This window comes from Zingiber officinale, chromosome 5B (genome assembly GCF_018446385.1).
Source record: "Zingiber officinale cultivar Zhangliang chromosome 5B, Zo_v1.1, whole genome shotgun sequence".
Taxonomy (NCBI): Eukaryota; Viridiplantae; Streptophyta; class Magnoliopsida; order Zingiberales; family Zingiberaceae; genus Zingiber; species Zingiber officinale.
In genome coordinates, this window is record NC_055995.1 from 135,678,627 (window position 1) to 135,697,549 (window position 18,923).

The following is an 18,923-nucleotide window of genomic DNA, read 5'->3' on the forward strand; positions in this document are numbered from 1 at the left end:
TTTCACCTGGATTTGAATTTGAGATTAAATTAAATTTTTTTAAAAAAATTAAAATAGTTTTATAAATATCAAGATTAGTATGATAATAAAAAAAATTTAAGATAAAAATATAGGAAAATAATTAAAAAATCATTTTCAATTTGGTTATTTGGAATAGTCGGATTATCCGGATTCGGATTTATGATGTTGGGACTGTATTTAGATTCTGTTAGAATATGATTTATGATGTTGGGACTGTATTTAGATTCTGTTAGAATATTTTTTTATAAAAAATTTATTTCAAACCCAATCTAAACTCATCCCATTCATTGGAATTAACATTCCTACTATAAGAGTCTCATTATTTAAATGGAAAATAATTAAATTATGAATAAATAATAGAACTTCTTATATATTTTGATACCTATACTTGCAGCACAAATGAATAGTCTGCTTCGTCACAAATGAATAGAATCCAAAGGAGTTACAGTTTAAATGATCAAACTTCTGTTCTAATAGTAGGGGGAAAGGCTGTTCGCACAAAAGTATAAGCAATTGATAAAGTATGAGCAAACATCACAACACATAATAGAGTGTTTTTGTAATGGAATGTATAAGAAAAAGTAAAATAGATCTCAGAAATACACTCAAAAGACAAACCTGAAGGGTGTAAAGTCTGCTACCATGTTTTGACCAGCAGTCAACATTAAATCATGGATGTTTAGATAAACAAGGATTAAAAATTTAATGTAAAAAAAATTGGAGAGGTGAGTAAAAGATCGGTTAAACCAAATTAACAGATTAAATGGACCGAAATTATAAGTTCAATTCAGTTAATTTGAAAATTCAATTTTTTTTTTCTTAAATTATCCATCGTCAATTATGATGAAGAAATTAATTATTTCAATTTTTGATTGAATTAATCATCAGTTCAGATTTTTTTATTGAAAATTTAATCGATTTCAGATTCGGTTATTAACCAATTACTCACCTCTACCAACATGAGTCAATTACATTAGATATGCAATGACAAAAGATATACTTTTATTGATCTACATGGTCAGAGGTCCCAGAATAGAACTAAATCTTCAATAATCAAGCTTAGGGAGGAACTGATAAACTGATGCCACTCTAACTTAGCTAAAATTCAATGCATTACGAGTTACGAGCTAAGAGTTAAGAGTTACATCCAAGGTCACGAAGGTAAATGAGAAGTTTGGACACTTACTGACCAGCGGAAACTAGAGTCAAAACAATCTGCCCGACTGTCACACCAATCAACTATAACAAATTATAATCTTTCATATATAATCTGTTATGATTAATCTATCGACTCCAAGGTTGTGGATCAGATCCAAAGTTTCATTGCTCATTCCTTTCAGTATCTGGTTCCTTGATTTCTTTTTGTACTTCAAGTTTCTCCTGCAAAATTATCGTAAAATTGAACGTTAATAAATAAAAAACAAACATTTTGAAGTGTCCATATTAGTAGAGAAATCATACCTTGAGAGAGTTGTACTTGGAAATAAGTTGTTGATACTCGGACTTAACGTTGTCCAACTCAATTCTTAAGGAAGTATTTTCCTCTTTCAAATTCTCAGCACGATGCGCTAGCTCTTCATATTCTGTCTGGAGAATGGAGAACTAGCAAAATCAGAAGCATTCTTCTTTTTTCATGAACAGCGGGAAGAATAGCAATTTAAAGTAAGAAAGAAAATATCAGTAACAACTGCCGTTTCTCTACCTGCTTGCGCATTCGAGATCTGCGGGCTGCTTCTCTGTTCGATTGTTTTCTTCTCTGTCTCTTACGCTCTCTTTCATCCTGAATTTGGAGAATTCATGAAGAAAATCATGTCTTATGTAGCTATTTGGTTTATCTTGAAAATAAAATAAAAATAAAAAAAAAACAGATCAAGCACTTCCATTTAGACATCTATCAGAGCACACTTCTTCCTCTCATCTTCTCCTTCAATCTTTCCTTTTTACTTATTTTTCCTAGTACCGAACTTTCACATGTCGGTCAACTAGGCTCTCATGACATGTGCATAGAACAAACACAAAACTCTTATCAATTCATTTCCCTTAGGTTGCACTAAATATTGTATTGAAGATGTACAAATTTTCATACTAATTATTTATGTAATTACACATATACCCTTGTAACATACATATATGCTTCCTAAACTCCTAGTATTTTAGTTTATTTTGTAGAGAAGTAGGTCGAGTTTCTTTAGAACAGTAGGCAATATAGAGAGAATGGTAGAACATAATTACTAAACCCAAAAACGAAACTATTTCAGATTCAAAATGAAGGCGCTAAGAAATAATCTGTACCCAATGTTCTGATGAACCTGGTAGTCCAGCTCCAATTTTGTTCACTGCCATCTTACCCTGCATTGTGGGGATCGGCGAAGCTAAGCTTGGAGTGCTCCAATATTCCATCCCCACGTTTAAGTTTGTGGTGGCACTGCCAACTCCTCCGGGTGTAGATGCTGTAGGGATGGGTATCATCTCCATGCCTCGGTTCGTCATTGCTAGTGAGGATGCTTGATTGTATCATTAAGAAATCAATGTGCACTATTGTCAATCTAAAAAGTATCTATCATAGAACTTAGATAAGTTTGCTCTGAAGAATTACACTTATTCTGTTTAACATACCATCAAAAGATTCATGTCCAGAACTTTTTGGCAGCGAGCCCTGTATAATCCACAAAAACATATCTTAAATAGCCAAATTAGCTTATAAAGAAATTAAATTCTCTACGGTAGTTATTCCTCTCTAATCAAACAAGAATAACCCAATAAGATGAAAATAATGAGTGCATAGCCCATAGTGAATGGTTAGAGATAATGAGATATGCTACTTATTACCAACACAATGATCATGAATTCTTACTATGTGAAAGTTGATAAAGAACATAAGTTCAGAGCTGGAAGTTTTAAGTTCGAAGAGTAAATCATCCATTTGATCAGTGATCTTATGATGAGTGACTTACACAGGAACCATTCCCTTAGTACTCATCATAACCCATTTCAAGATAGCTATCCTCATCAAGAAAAACTTGAGCTAATATTGCTTAGCTTTTGAGCTTGTATCTGTTTTCTTGCAGGAATGATGAAACTAAGACATCATGCAGCAACCATTCTCTCTCACATACTTAAAGCAATGCATACCGACACTTTACTCCAATCAAGCACAACTTCAAAACAGAGTCAAAGTGATTAACTCACTAGCACTAGCTCAATCATTCCAATTGTCTTGAAACTTGCTCCAAAAGAATCATAATAGATGTTCGAACCCTTGGCACTACAAGAAAATCTTGCATCATTTATATATGCCCAAAATGGCACATATGCCAAGGAAAATATCATTCCTAACACTACAAAGGAACGTAGACTGCAGGAAAATTAAATAAATATTAAAGCACCTAAAATTGTCTATGCTGCCCAAGTCTTTTCTATTCTATTCCAGTATGGAATTTTTACAGTCATTACAGATGGCAACTCCCTGAGTAGGAAAGTAGAGTTACTTGTCATAATTGTTCCTCTAATATCAAAGTTAAAATATAGTGTTTAGTTTTGAGTTTATGCTCCCAGTATCCACGATTTTGATAAATCAGTGGCCAGTACAGATAGGTAAGGAGTAGCTATGCTCAAGTGAATAGTGCAACATAAATTGATTTGATTGCCTCAATTTTACTTAAAAATGAAAATAAATCATGTGATGCTTACACTTTGAGAATTGGCATCACTTTCTTTGCTTGAACTATCGCTTGCACTATTACCACTGCAATGAACAAATTCTTATAATCAAACATACAACTTGCAAAGACAGACCAGTTGGCATGGTTTAACGGTAATAAGGAATTATATACCTTTGGGAAACTTCAGTTGTTGATGTCCCTGATGCTTTATATGGCCCAGTATTGTCCTTACCTGGAAGTATATTTGAACTACCAGAGCAATTCATGAGGTCTCTTTTATTCCTTTTAGATGGCTTGTCATCCATTTCCATACCACCTAGAGGAGTCCCCTAAATTTGGGAACTCACTAATTGCAGTCATAGAACTTATGTATTTAAAAGCTATGTAGCATACTTACAGAAGTCCCAGCATTGATGCTAGGATTGGTCATGGCATAGGAACCAAATGGATATGATCCCTGTTTGCAATTTTTTGTAAAATAAGATTATATGATGCATGTAGAATATAATAAGAAATTGATATGCACAAGATATGTTTAAAGTGTTGGGTAGGAGACCGGAGGGATTGAAGGATGAGCATATAATCCTCTAGGAGGATACATGACATAAGGAGGTGGTGGACTCCCATAAGGTGGCAGATTCCCGTAAGGTGGCATAAGATGCTGCAGACAAAAGGAACTAAAACTTAGTCTACTACAGTATATTTTACTGCATAGAGGTTCATAGAATGTGATTATTACTTAAACTGTAAAAGCAACAAATATTCAAAAAGGGCAGCCCGGTGCACGAAGCTTCCGTCATGTGGGGTCCCGAGGAAGGATCCATTGTACGCATACTTAAAGCAACAGATATTATCATGACTAAATGGGAAAAAAAAAGTCATAATGGAGACCACACATTGATTAAAGAAATCCTATGGAGAGCTAAAACGGCATCATAATAGCAATGCCAAGTCTCAGTATGTGAGATTATACGAATCTGTGCAATATGTTATACCTTATCTTAAGAAAAAGGGAAACTATAAGATTTCCTTTTTAAAAAAAAACCAAGTAATAAGGTATCACATGTTACAATCGTTGCTCCATCCAAGAGAACAACATGTTCGACTCAGTAAATTTTTATGAATATTTAAGCAGTCAATCACGGGTCTCAACCATACTGGGGTATTTGTCAAATGCATGAGTCCAAGGTACGGAGAAAGCATGTGGTTATTTCCAAAATTTAAGAGTACGTACTGAGAGTCAATGTCACCTCTGGCAATTGTGATTAATGGACAAACAAATGGGTGGGTCAGTCGATTTAATAGGCTTTCTTTTGGCATGCACATGCATATACAATGGAGGACTGCATACAGAAATGCAATCTAGTGATTCATTATATGGTCAAGGTAGTCTATAGTGTGTGCTCTAGGCCATCCAATATATGGTGTAGGCATGTGGGATGCATATGTGGCAAGTCCTTAGATGAGTACAACTTAAAATGATTTGAGTCAAATTTAGTCAAATAAAAGACCGCTCAGTCAAACTAAATACAACAACCAAGTCTTTTCCCACTAGGTGGGGTCGGCTGTATGAATCCTTTTACACCATTGAGCTCTATCTCCTATTATATCATCATCTATATTTAAATAAATTTTATCTTGTTTTATTGTTGCTAACCAAGTCTTTTTTGGTATTCCTCTTCCTCGTTTGATATGCATGTTTATCATAGTTTCACATCGCCTAACTGGAGCATTTATTGGTCGTCTAAGTACATGTCCGTACCATCTTAAACGTGTCTCTCGGAGTTTTTCCTCAATAGATGCAACTCCGACTTTCTCTCTAATGCTCTCATTTCTTATTTTGTCCATCTTCGTATGCCCACACATCCACCTTAACATCCTCATCTCTGCAACTCTCATCTTCTGCTCATAGCCCAACATTCAGCTCCATATAACATAGCAGGTCTAACTGCGGTTTTATAGAACTTACCTTTAAGTTTAAGAGGTACTTTACGGTCACATAAAACACTCGACGCTCCCCTCCATTTCACCCATCCTGCTTGTATTCTATGTAAGACATCTCTCTCAATCCCTCCATCATTTTGTAAAAATGATCCTAAATATTTAAATCGCTCAGTTCCAGGCAACTCGTCCTCTCCTATCTTAACAATTGTTTCATTACTTCTAATATTGCTAAACTTAAATTCCATATATTCTGTCTTTAATCTACTAACCTTAAAATCTTTCCCTTCTAGTGTTTCCCTCCAAGATTCTAGCTTAGCATTTACTCCTTCACGTGTCTCATCTACCAAAATAATATCATCTGCAAACAACATACACCACGGTACTGTGTCTTGAATGTGCGCAGTGAGTTTGTCCATAATTAGTGTAAAAAGATAGGGACTTAGAGCTGATCCTTGATGTAACCCTATCTTTATTGGAAATGCTCAGTCAAACTAAATCTAGCACTTAATTCAATGAAAAATAATGAGGAAAACTTAGTAGTGTATATGATCAGGAATTTAACAATGAATAAAATATTATATTTGACTATTTAAATTCTCTCATGTGATCAATACTTATGAAGCTCTCTCTTTAAACAATTAATGGCTTGGTGATGAAGTGCATGCATTAAGCATTTAATCTTATATACAATTTGTTATATGTTATGTGGTAGACATAAAATTTTCTTCAATAAAGATTGCCATATTGATTAATTTGATGCCGTGTTTGGATGTATTTTTTTTACAATAATCAGTTAGATTGGATAATTTGAAATATTAACAAGATAAATCTTATATTTTTCTTCCATATGGCTTCTTATATAAATTCTCTCTTGTGATCAATACTTACAAATCTTTTTGTTTAAACAATTTATGGTCTGGTGATGAAGTGGAAAACACTTTTAATTGCATGCATGAAACAATGCTTAATAGCATTTTGTTATATGTTATTTAGTGGGAATACAATCTCCTACAATATAGACTGCTAGGTTGAGTAATTTGATATGTTATGTAAGGATGCAAACTCTCCGTTAATATCATTTGGTTAGATTGAATGTTTTGCAATATTTTGAGATAGATCTAAAATTTTCTTTCTTAGGTCAATTTGTTAGAACTAGTAAAGCAAAAACAATTAACCAGTTTAGTTTGACTTTTAAAAAAAAAACAAGTTTGACAATACTCTGCATTAATCACAGATGTGCTTAAATTCCTTTTAATGTTACATGAAGAATAAGCTGATACTAACAATATCAGTAACACCTAAGAGAAAGATAAGTTCTCAGGACTAATAGTTTCATCTCCAAGTGATATTAAGAGCTTCAAAGAAACATGATGCTTCCCACACATTTGACTTAATTGCACTTTTGTAACTTAACAAGTATAATGTAAAGTGTCTTCTAATCCACACACTTGCTTCTCTTCTATGCGTTGTATCAACTTATCCATCTTGTGGAACTTAAATGAATTAAGGATGATTTTAAAAACTAAAAAGGAATGACAAAGCACAAGAGTTGAGTATAAATCCAATACCTGAACTCCCCACATATATGGATGAGCATAAGGACTTGATCCAGCAGGGGGGTGGAACAATCCATGTGGTGGCATAGGTGGATATGACTGCAAAAACAAAAGCAGCCAACTTTAAAGAATTATAAACAATGAACAAAAAACACTCATGTGAATGTATGGAACTGCACCTGATAACCAGACCAATCCGGATAAACGGACGGAGCCACAACAGAGCTAGCCATGGGAGGTTGCTCCTAAATTGAGAATCAACGAAAGAACTGAGTTTTTTTTTTTTCATAAATTAAGCAACTAAGAAGCTTAGGAATACGAGATTGATCCAAATTAAGATGATAAGTCAAGAACCTGAGCCGCTACTGTTTTTGGAGCCTTAGCCGATGAATCGGCCTTGTCGCTGGCCATGATCGAAAGTCCCCTTGTTCACTCCGCTCCCCAAATTCGTCTCCCGATGCCAAACTCTAAGGTTAAGCTCTCGGCCTAAGAAACGTAATCGAGCCCATCGGGCTCAAACCCTAGTTCTGAAAACTCCATACAGAGTAGGAAAGCTGAAAATTTTGCCATGGAAAACGAAAGATAGGCTCAGCATTAAGCTGACCGAAGTCTGTCCACGACGAAGAAAACTGAGGATTTCTTAAAAAAACAATATTCCAACTATAAGAAAAAAAGACAGTGGACACTACCTCAGCGAGCGAGATTCTCCTGCGCAGAATGAAGCCGGAATCTGACCATGCTCCGAAGCAGGGAGTAATTGCGGCCGGAGCGGGACGAACTGGAGGGAGCGACGCCGGGAAGGAGAAAGCGGGAAAAGGTCAGAAAGCGGGAAGAGAGTAAATTGGGGAAACGGATCTTATTGGCCGATAATGTGATGAAGCGAATGCCGCGGATCAGAGCCATGAACAGGAACACCGAACACGGGCAGCAGCAGTCAAACGTAGAAGGAACAAAATAACTGCCATTCATTTTACTCTTGCACTTTAATATATATAGATTGATATGATACATGCTCGAGTTGCTGAATATATATATATATATATATAAAAGTGACTTCGTATATAAAAGTGAGTAAAATTCGATAACTTTTCTTACACGATCGTGAGTAAAATTCGACGGTTATTTGACGCGTTCCAAATTTAATATTTTTAATTTCTCTCATATTTACATGTTCCAAATTTAATATTTTTAATTTCTCTCATATTTACATGTAATAATTTTTCTCTTTCTTTTTAAATTAAAATAAAATTTTATCTTCTATCTCCTATTATTACATGTAACAATCATAGTGGTACTGATGTTAAACATTGTATCAACTTCTATACAGTAGTTATTACAACTTATAGTAGTTATTATGCAGTAGCTGCTACAACTTGTAGCAGTTCATATGCAGTAACTGCTATAAGTGTGCAGTAACTGTTACAAATTGTAGCAGTTACTTTGCATTAGCTACTACAATTGTACAATAGCTACTATAACTTTTAATAGTTATTATGCAGTAGCTGCTATAACTGTGCAGTGGTTGCTACAATTATGCAGTAATTGCTACAACTCATAGCAGTTACTATACAGTAGTTACTAAACTGTGTAGTAGCTGCTACAACGGTGTAGTAATTGCTACAACGTAGTATCTACACAATAACTACTGCACGTTATTACAGCTACAACACAATAGCTGTTACAACGCGGTAGCTATACAATAACTGCTACACATTATAGCAACTACTGCATAGTAGCTGCTATAATGTGTAGCAACTATTGTGCAATAGCTACTATAACGTTGTAGCAGCTACACCACTTTTAAAAATCAGTACTGCAATGATTATTGCATGCAATCATATGAGAGGAAAAACGTTGTTTATTTTAATTTAAAAGGAAATAGAGAAAAATTATTGCATGCAAATAAAAAAGAGGGATTAAAAAAATTAGATTTTGGTTGCGTCAGATAGCCCACGTCGGATTTCGCTCACGATTGTATAGGGTTTAGAGTTTAGGGTTAGGGTTTATATATATATATATATATATATATATATATATATATATATATAATTTATGGTTTGTACGCTAGATATGATAGTAATTATTTTGCGGGCTAACGAGAGGAGAGATCAGAGAACTAAAAAAAGAGAAAACCAAAATCAAAGGAAACTCATAGGATCTACTAAAAAAAAAACTTTATTAATAAAAGAGGGATGATCTCTCATACAATTATATAGATATTTATATAGACTCTGACACCCTAAGATAAAAAAAGAAACAAAATATAATAGTTAGACAAACATTCCAATTTTGTAGAGAAAGAAAATATATTTTTTCTTAAAATGAAATATCTTTTAAAAAATTAAAATTAATAAAACATGACATATTATACATTAATTATGACCCATAATTAACAAGAATATTCTAAATACTATAAAATAGAAATTACTAAAAATAGTAATAAAATCTTCGGAGCCTCGAAAAAGGCCTAAATAGTGGAAGTTGGGCAAGAAAATTGGCAAATACCCTAGTAACAAATGTAGATTTTGAAATTCTACATGTGTCAAATTCAACAGAATTTGATTTTAAGTCTTGAGTCAAAAGTTATGACTATTTAAAATTCAAGGAGTCATGTTGAGTTATTAGTCTTTAAAATTTAAGTACTAAAGCTAAAGAATTTTTTTAAAAAATATACATGGTGCTCACAAAGGTGAACACCATAAGATAAGTAGGATATCAAAATTATATATATATATATATATTATTTGTTTAAGCTTTTGGTCATGCCAATGAGACTTTTACCTCTATGGTGTGTTTGGTTGGGGTTATCCTTGAGAACCAAGGTTATCAATTTAAAATCCTGTTTGGTTTAGATAATCGGTGATTCCGACTAATAATCCATTCCCGACACGTAGCCAAAAAGAGGCATGCAAATCGGAATTTGAAAACCTCGAAAAAGTAAAGGTTTTCTTGATTCTAGGGGTAATAAAATTTTGTAACTAAAAATAGCCTCCTATATTTACACTTTGGCATCTTCGCGCGCGACCGCGAAGATGTCGACCAGGTGATCGGAAGGATGGAAATCGAGCCTCGAAAAATGTTGGCCGGATGACTGTAAAATGTGATTGGGCGATCTCGAAATGTCGACATGGTGACCATAAAATGTCGACCTGACGACCACCAGGATGTCAAGTGAAACAAGCACGTGGCTAAGTGGACGATCGGACAAAGGATCAGGCGGCTACCAAAGTGTCGACCGAGCAACGAAAAATAGTGTCGAACGGCCGCCAGGCAAGCTCTTGGCCGAACGACAAGTGAGTTCATAGGCGAGTACCGAGCGAGCAATGAAGCAATGTCGGGCGGAAGTGGAGCTCGAAAACGGAGCGGAAGCATAGTCCGCAAAATCACATGCATATGGAAACAGGAGTCGTGAGCCGAACAGGCGCATCGCCTGTGAACTGAACGAGAGTATGACCCATTAATCGAAAGCACACGCAAGCCAAAGTCGTGAGCTGAACGGGCGCAGAGCCTATGAGATATCCTGATCCGAAACTAGTGGAGATACTCTTGTCCGTGACCATCGTCGATAGCTTGACCCCGAACGGGGGAGATAGATGCTCTGATAAGCTTATCCGAGACCAGTGAAGACCACTCGACCCCGAATGGGGAGATCAAATATCTGAAGCTGGTCCGAGACCAGTGAAGACCGCTCGACCCCGAATAGGGGAGATATGAGATCCGATATGCTGGTCCGAGACTAGTGAAGGCCACTCCACCCCGAACGAGGGAGATCAAATATCTAAAGCTGGTCTGAGACCAGTGAAGAGTGCTCGACCCCGAACGGGAGAGATATGAGATCCGATATGTTGGTCCGAGACCAATGAAGGTCACTCGACCCCGAACGGGGGAGATCAAATATCTGAAGTTGGTCTGAGACCAGTGAAGATCGCTCGACTTCGAACGGGGGAGATATGAGATCCGATATGCTGATCCGAGACCAGTGATGTAAAATACCAAAAAATGGCGAATAATGATGAGGGAATTTTTTGGGTTTTTGAAATTTTTCGGAGACCGTATGGACGAGTTTACGGGGATAAATTTGGGCCCTGAAAAGGGTTGTTAAGGTACTCCATTTAAATGAGGAAAAATTTATTTTTCTTTTTCCTTTCTATTTGCTTTTTCTTTCTCCCCGATGCCATTTCCTCGCGCCTGAGCCAACGCCGATTGTCTTCTTCTTCCCCCATCTTCTGCCCTAACCGCTCAGCGATGGTTGCTTCTCCCTCCGGTACAAAAGCCATGGCCAAGGAAGCCCCGAGCCGCCTCCCGATCCTTCCTCTTCCTCTACTTCTTTCCCCCTTCTGATTTGTGCACCGACACCGACCACCGTGCCCTAGATCGGCTTCTGTACAGCACTGTCGACATCACCGTCGAGCCCTAGCTTCTGTACCCGACGTCGGTAGAGGACTTGTCGCACTAACCTTTGCTAGAGAAGGCCGGGACTTTCCTCTGCCCCAGCGTTGACGCCGACGTCGACCTCCCCTCTGCTCTAATCTTACCGGCCGATCTCACCAGGAGTCGGTTGATGCGTCGGCTGCCCACAGACCTCGCTGAGCAGAACCCTAGTCGACGATCCAACATCGGTGATCTTGCCGAGCTTAGTTGATCTGGCCGCAATCACCACCGGTTGCCAATTGATCCTCTTCCATCTACTTCCCATGCCTTAGTTTCTTGGTGCTGAGCCTTTCTTCCTGCGTCACAACAACATCCGGAATGCATCAGAGAGGAAGCTCAAGTTTGAATTCGAGTAAGATGTGTTTGGTTCTAGATTAGTAAGATCTGGTTGTATTTTCTGTTTTGGAATGTTAAGCATAGTGGTGCGACTTGTTGATGTAGCTCTGGCGAGGAGATTAGCCATTCGTGGATAGCCGCTGCCACCAGATCCTTTGCTCCGGCTGTGGATCATCGTCTGAGGTTTCAGAGTTGGGTATGTTTTGGATTACATGATTAGTTGTTTATGTGTAAAATTTATTTAGGTTTGGATTATTAATCTAAGGGTTGATTGGGGATTAGGTAACTAACCCTAATTAACCTTTGGATTTAATTTAGGTAGAATGATAAGGGTTCATGGATTGAGTTAAATTTAATTGAACTAACGAGAATGGATCCCTAAACAGATTAGGGTCAAGTTAGCTATTTGGTTCATGATAAATTTAGCTCACTAGTTCGTATTTGACCTAGTTGTACTATGCGTTATGTGGTTGCAGGACTTTGATTCGAAACGAGCATCTCGACGTTGGATTTGACTGGATTGGACCTGCTATTTGAGGCGGGTACCTTGACTTATCTTTGATAATGTCATGTTGATATGTTTAGTAGGTTATAACCTTTAGTAATGATTATGTTCATCTTTGCTTCGGTTGGTCACTACCCGACACCTGTTACATGCTTGTTTTGTTTACTTATTATGCACTTCATGTTAGTACCTACCTGATTATACATGCTTATAGGGGTAGTGACACAACCATGTGTTTATTATGTTCAGGATCTAGGTTTTTATACCTTATCTGATCTGTATACCTTTGATTTGGTTCATTTTCCTATGGTACACATTTTATATATATATGGATATTGCTATGTTGTTCAGGATTCTGTCATACTTAGTGTCATGCATCATTCGCATGATTGCATGCTGCGCGATAGTCTGCTCCATTATTGTTGAGTACATCGCCAGTTTCATCTCTGTCGGTGCTCCGCTGGTCCGCTCATGGGTAGCGTGACGCAGCGTGGTAGCACGTCAGATTTGCTCTATCGGTGCTCCGTTGGTCTACTCATGGGTAGCGTGACGCAGCGTGGTAGCACGTCAGGGATCCCTCCCCGTCATTGTGTACCAGGAGATGAGAGCATTGCGCTCCCCTACTTATGATTTGGGGTAAGAGGATAGGTGTACTCCGACAGCATCCCGTCCACCCGATCACTCATCAGGAGCAGTGACGGCAGAGTGCACGGTTGTCACAGCCCTACCCACTCAGTCTCACCATCGTGTGTGAGATGACTGACTGGTGTCAGGAGTAACCAAGACCCATCATTGGCATCATATGCATTTATGCATTTACTGATTGTGTGTGTTGCATTTATATGCTGCATTTGGATGGATGCATATGTTTGACATGTATACAGGATTTATGATACTCTCGGTCTGATGACCTGACTATTCTGATAGGAAGCCCTGGTGAGTATAGTTCTCGTCAGCCTTTTCTATTGTGCATTTCCAGCTTTTGTCTAGGAGACTGTACTCCATAGTTATTACCATTTGTTATAGTTTACTATACATGTCAACTAGGTATCTGTTGAGTTATTGAACTCACCCCCGTGGACACTATTTTTTTTAGGTACCAGGTTGTTTATGGAGTCGCTTGGAGTATCCTGCCTGCCGGTCCCCACGTCACATCAGAAGACCTGTTTCCGCTTTTGTTTATTTGTATTTTGGTATATGAATTTGTGTATTTAGCTTTGTGTTCCGGCTTTATTCCTGGAGTGTTGTTTTGTTGTGTGGTGTAAGCCTAGCCGGCTAGCAGTCTTCGTTTTTAGTTTGTATGTGTGTCCATTGTATTTCTGCTGTGTTTGGTTCTGGTACAGCCGAGTGGGCCGTTAGTTTTACATATAACTGCGTGGTTGTGTTTTTATTGTATCAGCCGAGTAGGCTGCATATGAACTGCGTGGTTGTGTGTATATTCCAGCCGCTTGTGGCTGAGGTATATTGTGCATGTAGAAATGATTCAAATTGTCACCCGTACAGGGGAGATGCTGCCGAAATTTCCTTTGGCAGGGAGAAAACCTAGTGAGTAACGGCACGGGCGAGGGTCGTCGGTTGACGACATAAGGGGTCGCCAGTTGGGCCGCCATTGTGGCCGCCCAAGGGCCCGCCAAATGGGCCGCCCAAGGGATCGGGTCGTTATAAGTGAAGGTCACTCGACCCCGAACGGGGGAAGATCAAATATCTGAAGCTGGTCCGAGACCAGTGACGACTGCTCGACCCCGAACGGGGGAGATGAAATATCCGATGAACTGGTCCGAGACCAGTGACGACCGCTCGACCCCGGGCGGGGGAGATGAAATATCCGATAAGCTGGTCCGAGACCAGTGACGACCGCTCGACCCCAAATGGGGGAGATGAAATATCCGATGAGCTGGTTCGAGACCAGTGATGACTACTCGACCCCAAACGGGGGAGATGAGCTGCTCTGATATGCTCCGTGACCAATGAAGACTGCTCGACCCCGAACGGGGGAGATATAAGATCCGATATGTGACAATCGCTCGACCCCAAACGGGGGAGATAGAATATCTTATATGCTGGTCCGCGACTAGTGAAGACCGCTCGACCCCGAACGGGGGAGATATGTGCTCTGATAAGCTGGTCGGTGAAGACTCGGGTTTAAGGTCGCCGCTCGACTGTCGATGGAGACCTGGGTTTAACGTTGCCGCTCGACAGTCTTCTAAGGCGGGGGTTTAAGGTCGCCGCTCAACCGTCGGTGGAGACCTGGGTTTAACGTCGCCGCTCGACGGTCTTCACATGGGTTTATAGTCGTCGCTTGACTCCTAGAGCTTGTGGCTCTAATATAATATAATCCTGGCCGATCAGCGCGGGAGTCTTCGCAAATATAATCCTGGCCGATCGGCGCGGGAGTCTTCGTAAATATAATCTCTGCCGATCGGCGCGAGAGTCTTCGGTAATGAGCCTGTGGCTCTAGTATGATAGAAACCCGGCCGATCGGCACGGGAGTCCTTGCTCGAAAAACTATGATAGATTCTATGACCGAAAGAGAATATAACGAAAAAACTGACCTGCCAACCAACAGAGGATCTGACTCAACTTCTCGACTCCCGAATACCCGTGGAGTGAGGAGAATATGATATACTCGTCGAAACCCTATCAAGGTCATGAATATGGCAACATTTTCTGACGTCGTCCATCTTCACGTTCCAGATCAGGTGCATTCCCACAGATGACGCCAATTATGTTCCTGTCGGGAAGCTGAGAAGACGGACCTGCCGGAATGACGCGTCTGGAATGTTGACCATATCTCTATGACCTAGATGATGAGCTCACTACAAAAAAAATACCCGTATAGGAGCGGTTTATTAGGAGCGATTTTAACACCGCTCTTGAAAATCAAATAATAAAAACAGTTTGAACTAAATCATTTCTAATGTCTTACATTTTTAGAATAGTTTTGCAACCACTCTTGTTGAATAGTACTTCTAACACCCATTTTAATAAACCACGGCTGAAACCACTCTTAATGATTCAACTATTAAAAATAATCTTGAAACTACTGATATTGGGTACATTTAGCAGTGGTTCTATGTTAAACGTTGCTATTAACTGTTTCTATTGCTCTAATTTCTAATAACAGTTATCAAACAGTACACTTTTAGCAGTCATTCTATAAATCACTCTTATAGAAGTTAAAATTGATCAATATTTTTTTTAAAAAAAATAACAATTAAAGTGTACAATTTACTTAATGTAATTTTATTTTGTACATCTCAAAATTAAATTTATTTATTTAATATAAATATTTATTAGTCAAACAAATTATTCTTTCAATAACTTATAAAATCTTAATTTTATTTATATCGGTTTTCATTCTTTTCTTATTTTTATTTTTGTTAAAAGAAAATTCTTAATTTTATATATACCAATTTTCTTTCTTTTCTTATATGTATTTTTCCTTAAATTTTTGGCCTTAATATTTTTTCCCTAAATAGATAACTTTCATTCCCGGCATCGTACGCAACCTCCACACCTTCATCTTCCTCTATCTATCTCCGAAATTCTAAATCTCATGTCAAAAATCTTTCCTCTTTTTCTATTCAACTCCGAACCTAGATCTCACGTCAAAAACTTTTCTTCTTCCTCTATTCAACTCCAAAATCCTAAATCTCACTCTGAAAAACTTTTCTCTTTCTTTATTCAATTGTATCCATCCTCCAATTCGCACTACTAGAATATAACTTTGATATTTTTTATAAATATTTTATAATGATATTTATTAAAAATTATTTATTTAAAAATTTAAAATAATATTAGATTATTTATTATTAGAATATTATTAAATATTATTATTATTTATATAGAACCATTATTTTTAAAACATATTAACCTTATTATTTTTTCTCTTAAATTTATGCTTTTATTAGCCTCTAATAGCAAGTAAAGCTAACCTAAATTTTTTCCTTTCCACTTTTCAGCATCAACTTAAACCAAAGTCCTTTTCATAGATCATCTTAGTCTCATATTCCCATAGGTAATCAAAATAGTTTACTAAGCCTAACATTGTTGGACTTATTAAGAATAAACATATAGTAAAAGAAAATTATTAATTAATTATTTAATAATTAACTAGCATATAAAATCATCTATCCGTAAGCGATTATAAATTAATAAATAAATGAATAAATATGTCTCTTAATCTTCTCCTAATTACTAAGAATAACAATATAACAAAAGAAATTATTGACTAGTTATTAAATAATTAACTAACACATAAAAACATTAATAGCTGTAGTCTAGTTGGTTAGGATATTAGGTTATAATTTAGGAGATCTAGGTTCGAATCCCAGTCGACGAGTCTACTTATAGGATTAGTACTCCTATAATCATGACATTTAGACACTTTGAAATCGCTCCTATATCCATGGTTGTAAGAGCGGTTTAAAACCATTCTAACACTTAAAGAGTTTGAGTTTTAGAGCGATTTGAACCACTCCTGAATATATAGCTATAGAAGTGATTTGAAATCGTTGTTATATGTATAACGTATAAGATCGGTTTCAAACCATACCTATAAAGTATAATAGGAGCGATTTTTTAATTTTTACCAACAGTTACGAAAACTGTTTCGATAGGATATAGGAATGGCGACAAGAGGAGCGGTTTTCAAACCGTTGGTAAAAGTGTAGGAGTGGTTGAAAGCCGCTCTTAAAAGTAAAAAAAAACCGTCCCTATATGGGTGTTTTTTTTTGTAGTGGTTGTCTTCTGTGTTGACCAAGTCATCGAAAGACCTTCGGCCAATGCTACCTGCAGCCAGTGACCGGGGTGCCTCGGTCCCTGGTACCTCGATGCTCGAGGCAAGTCCCACGAATATATAAGCAGTCGAATCATGGTAGAAGAACTAAATAAATATAAGACGAGTACAGTGACATACCCTGGTCCTGGGGGACACCCTCGGATCGATCAGTGAGCTGGTCGCGCTGCTGCCCGAGTCGTCGCAGCATCGAAGGGTAGATGAATGTGAGTCAGCTGAGGAGCCGGATCTGGGGGCGACGACATAGCACCCGGCGTAACATGTATCCAAAAGACGGCACATAGGCCAAAATATGCCCACGGCTCGCAGGCCATAACACACAATAACGGCTCATAGGTCAGCTAGTAAAAATGACTCACAGTCATACTAGTGATACCAAGGGCAGAACACGACGGCTCAATGGCCAGAAACACAGCGGTGAATCAGATATGCGCCGAAAACAGTGGAGATAGCGGCTGTAAAGCCGCCGTGGTTGGCTATAGAGCCATTGGAGCTAGCTGTAGGTGACGGAGAAAAAAGGGGTGGCTGGCGGAGGTAGCCCTCGCTGGTAGCATCCGGCTCCGGATGAAGGCGGCAAGAGGGGCTCCGATCTGGCTGATGTTGGAGACCGTGAAGACGGCCAAGTCCGTGCATCTTCCTCCCGGCGGCGGAAACAACCCCCAACCCCTTGTGCTAGGCGGCCAGTGTGAGGGCGAGTGCGGTACCGACCAGTGTGAGGGCGAGAAGAGGCGGCGACCAGCGTGAGGGCGAGAAGAGGCGGCGGCCAACGTGAGGGAGAGTACGGCGGCTGAGCCCTAAAAATCTCCTCTTTTTTCTCCCCTGCTCACCCCCCCCCTTCTTTCCAAAATGAACAATGCTTCCCCACTTAAAGCCCTAACATGCCGAGTGACGAAAATGCCCCTCTCCATCCCTACAATCTCCCTAATGCCATATGATACATCCGCATCATCTTGTATGACCATTAAACACTTAAATGTACAAAATATTTGAAGACATTGCACTCTTGGAGTTCTCTGAATTGTATTGTTAATTGTTGTCATTTTATCTTTTGTTTCTTATAAGTGTTCTTAATTTACTCTTCATTATATTGATAGTAAAATTTCTCATATAAATAAGAGACAAATCGTAGGCAATGTATGGAATTGTCCTTTTAAATTTTACTAATAAAATTAAATGTCTCTAATAATATTTTTAATATTTATTTTTTAAAAAAATATTAAGGTCTTAATTATTTTTTTCTGCATAGGACCTCAAGAATGGTTGAGGCAGTCCTGATCGTCATCAGTACTTCTTTATATCTTGGTTATCGAAATTTGCTTGAGCTTATCATCAGTAGATTGAATATCGTGATCTTCATTTGAAAATTGAAGTCGAAAGTGATTGAAATTTCAAATTGGAGATGAGAATAGATAATATGATATAAAATGATAAAATAAGTTCTTTATTTTTTAAATTTGGAGAATAACAAATATTAAATCATAGTTATTGAAAAAAAAATAATGATCACATAATTTGAATTGTTAAAAACAACCTTCCCCTCTCTCTCTCTCAACATTAAGAAGAATCATCCGTCTAATGGGTCTAGTGACCCCGTGGGTCATCCGAGATGGCATGGGGCGGAAGTTGCTGCAATGAGACCACCGGGTTGAAACTCAGTGGCAACGGGGGAA

The 18,923-nt window shown here is 38.0% G+C and overlaps 1 protein-coding gene across 7 annotated transcripts; it reads right to left on the reverse strand.

The window, feature by feature from the left end:
- Positions 1-1,115: 1,115 nt before the first annotated feature.
- On the reverse strand, positions 1,116-18,067 carry LOC121986183 (bZIP transcription factor 1-A-like). 7 transcript variants are annotated; one of them, XM_042540016.1, is made up of 14 exons: positions 17,374-18,067; positions 7,873-8,141; positions 7,538-7,737; positions 7,363-7,428; positions 7,196-7,282; positions 4,240-4,344; positions 4,081-4,140; positions 3,855-4,012; positions 3,712-3,766; positions 2,638-2,677; positions 2,314-2,513; positions 1,724-1,801; positions 1,483-1,608; positions 1,116-1,401 (listed from the first exon to the last, which is right to left on the reverse strand). In XM_042540016.1, the coding sequence occupies exons 3-14, from the start codon at positions 7,592-7,594 to the stop codon at positions 1,342-1,344; spliced, it is 1,092 nt and encodes a 363-aa protein (XP_042395950.1). In that variant the 5' UTR covers positions 7,595-7,737; positions 7,873-8,141; positions 17,374-18,067; the 3' UTR covers positions 1,116-1,341. The 7 variants fall into 7 exon arrangements, with proteins under 7 accessions (XP_042395950.1, XP_042395946.1, XP_042395948.1 ...); XM_042540012.1 differs by having other exon boundaries at positions 2,314-2,525; positions 7,873-7,961; positions 17,374-18,066; XM_042540014.1 differs by having other exon boundaries at positions 2,314-2,525; positions 7,538-7,793; positions 7,873-7,961; positions 17,374-18,066.
- Between the last annotated feature and the right edge of the window lie 856 nt (positions 18,068-18,923).

Coding starts and splice junctions, on each gene's coding strand:
- LOC121986183 (XM_042540012.1), bottom strand. CDS start 7,594: ATGGCCAGCGACAAGGCCGATTCATCGGCTAAGGCTCCAAAAACAGTA. Junction 2,678..3,711: donor GTGATGCCAATTCTCAAAGT/GTAAGCATCACA, acceptor TGGATTATACAG/GGCTCGCTGCCAAAAAGTTC. Junction 2,526..2,637: donor TGGACATGAATCTTTTGATG/GTATGTTAAACA, acceptor GATACAATCAAG/CATCCTCACTAGCAATGACG.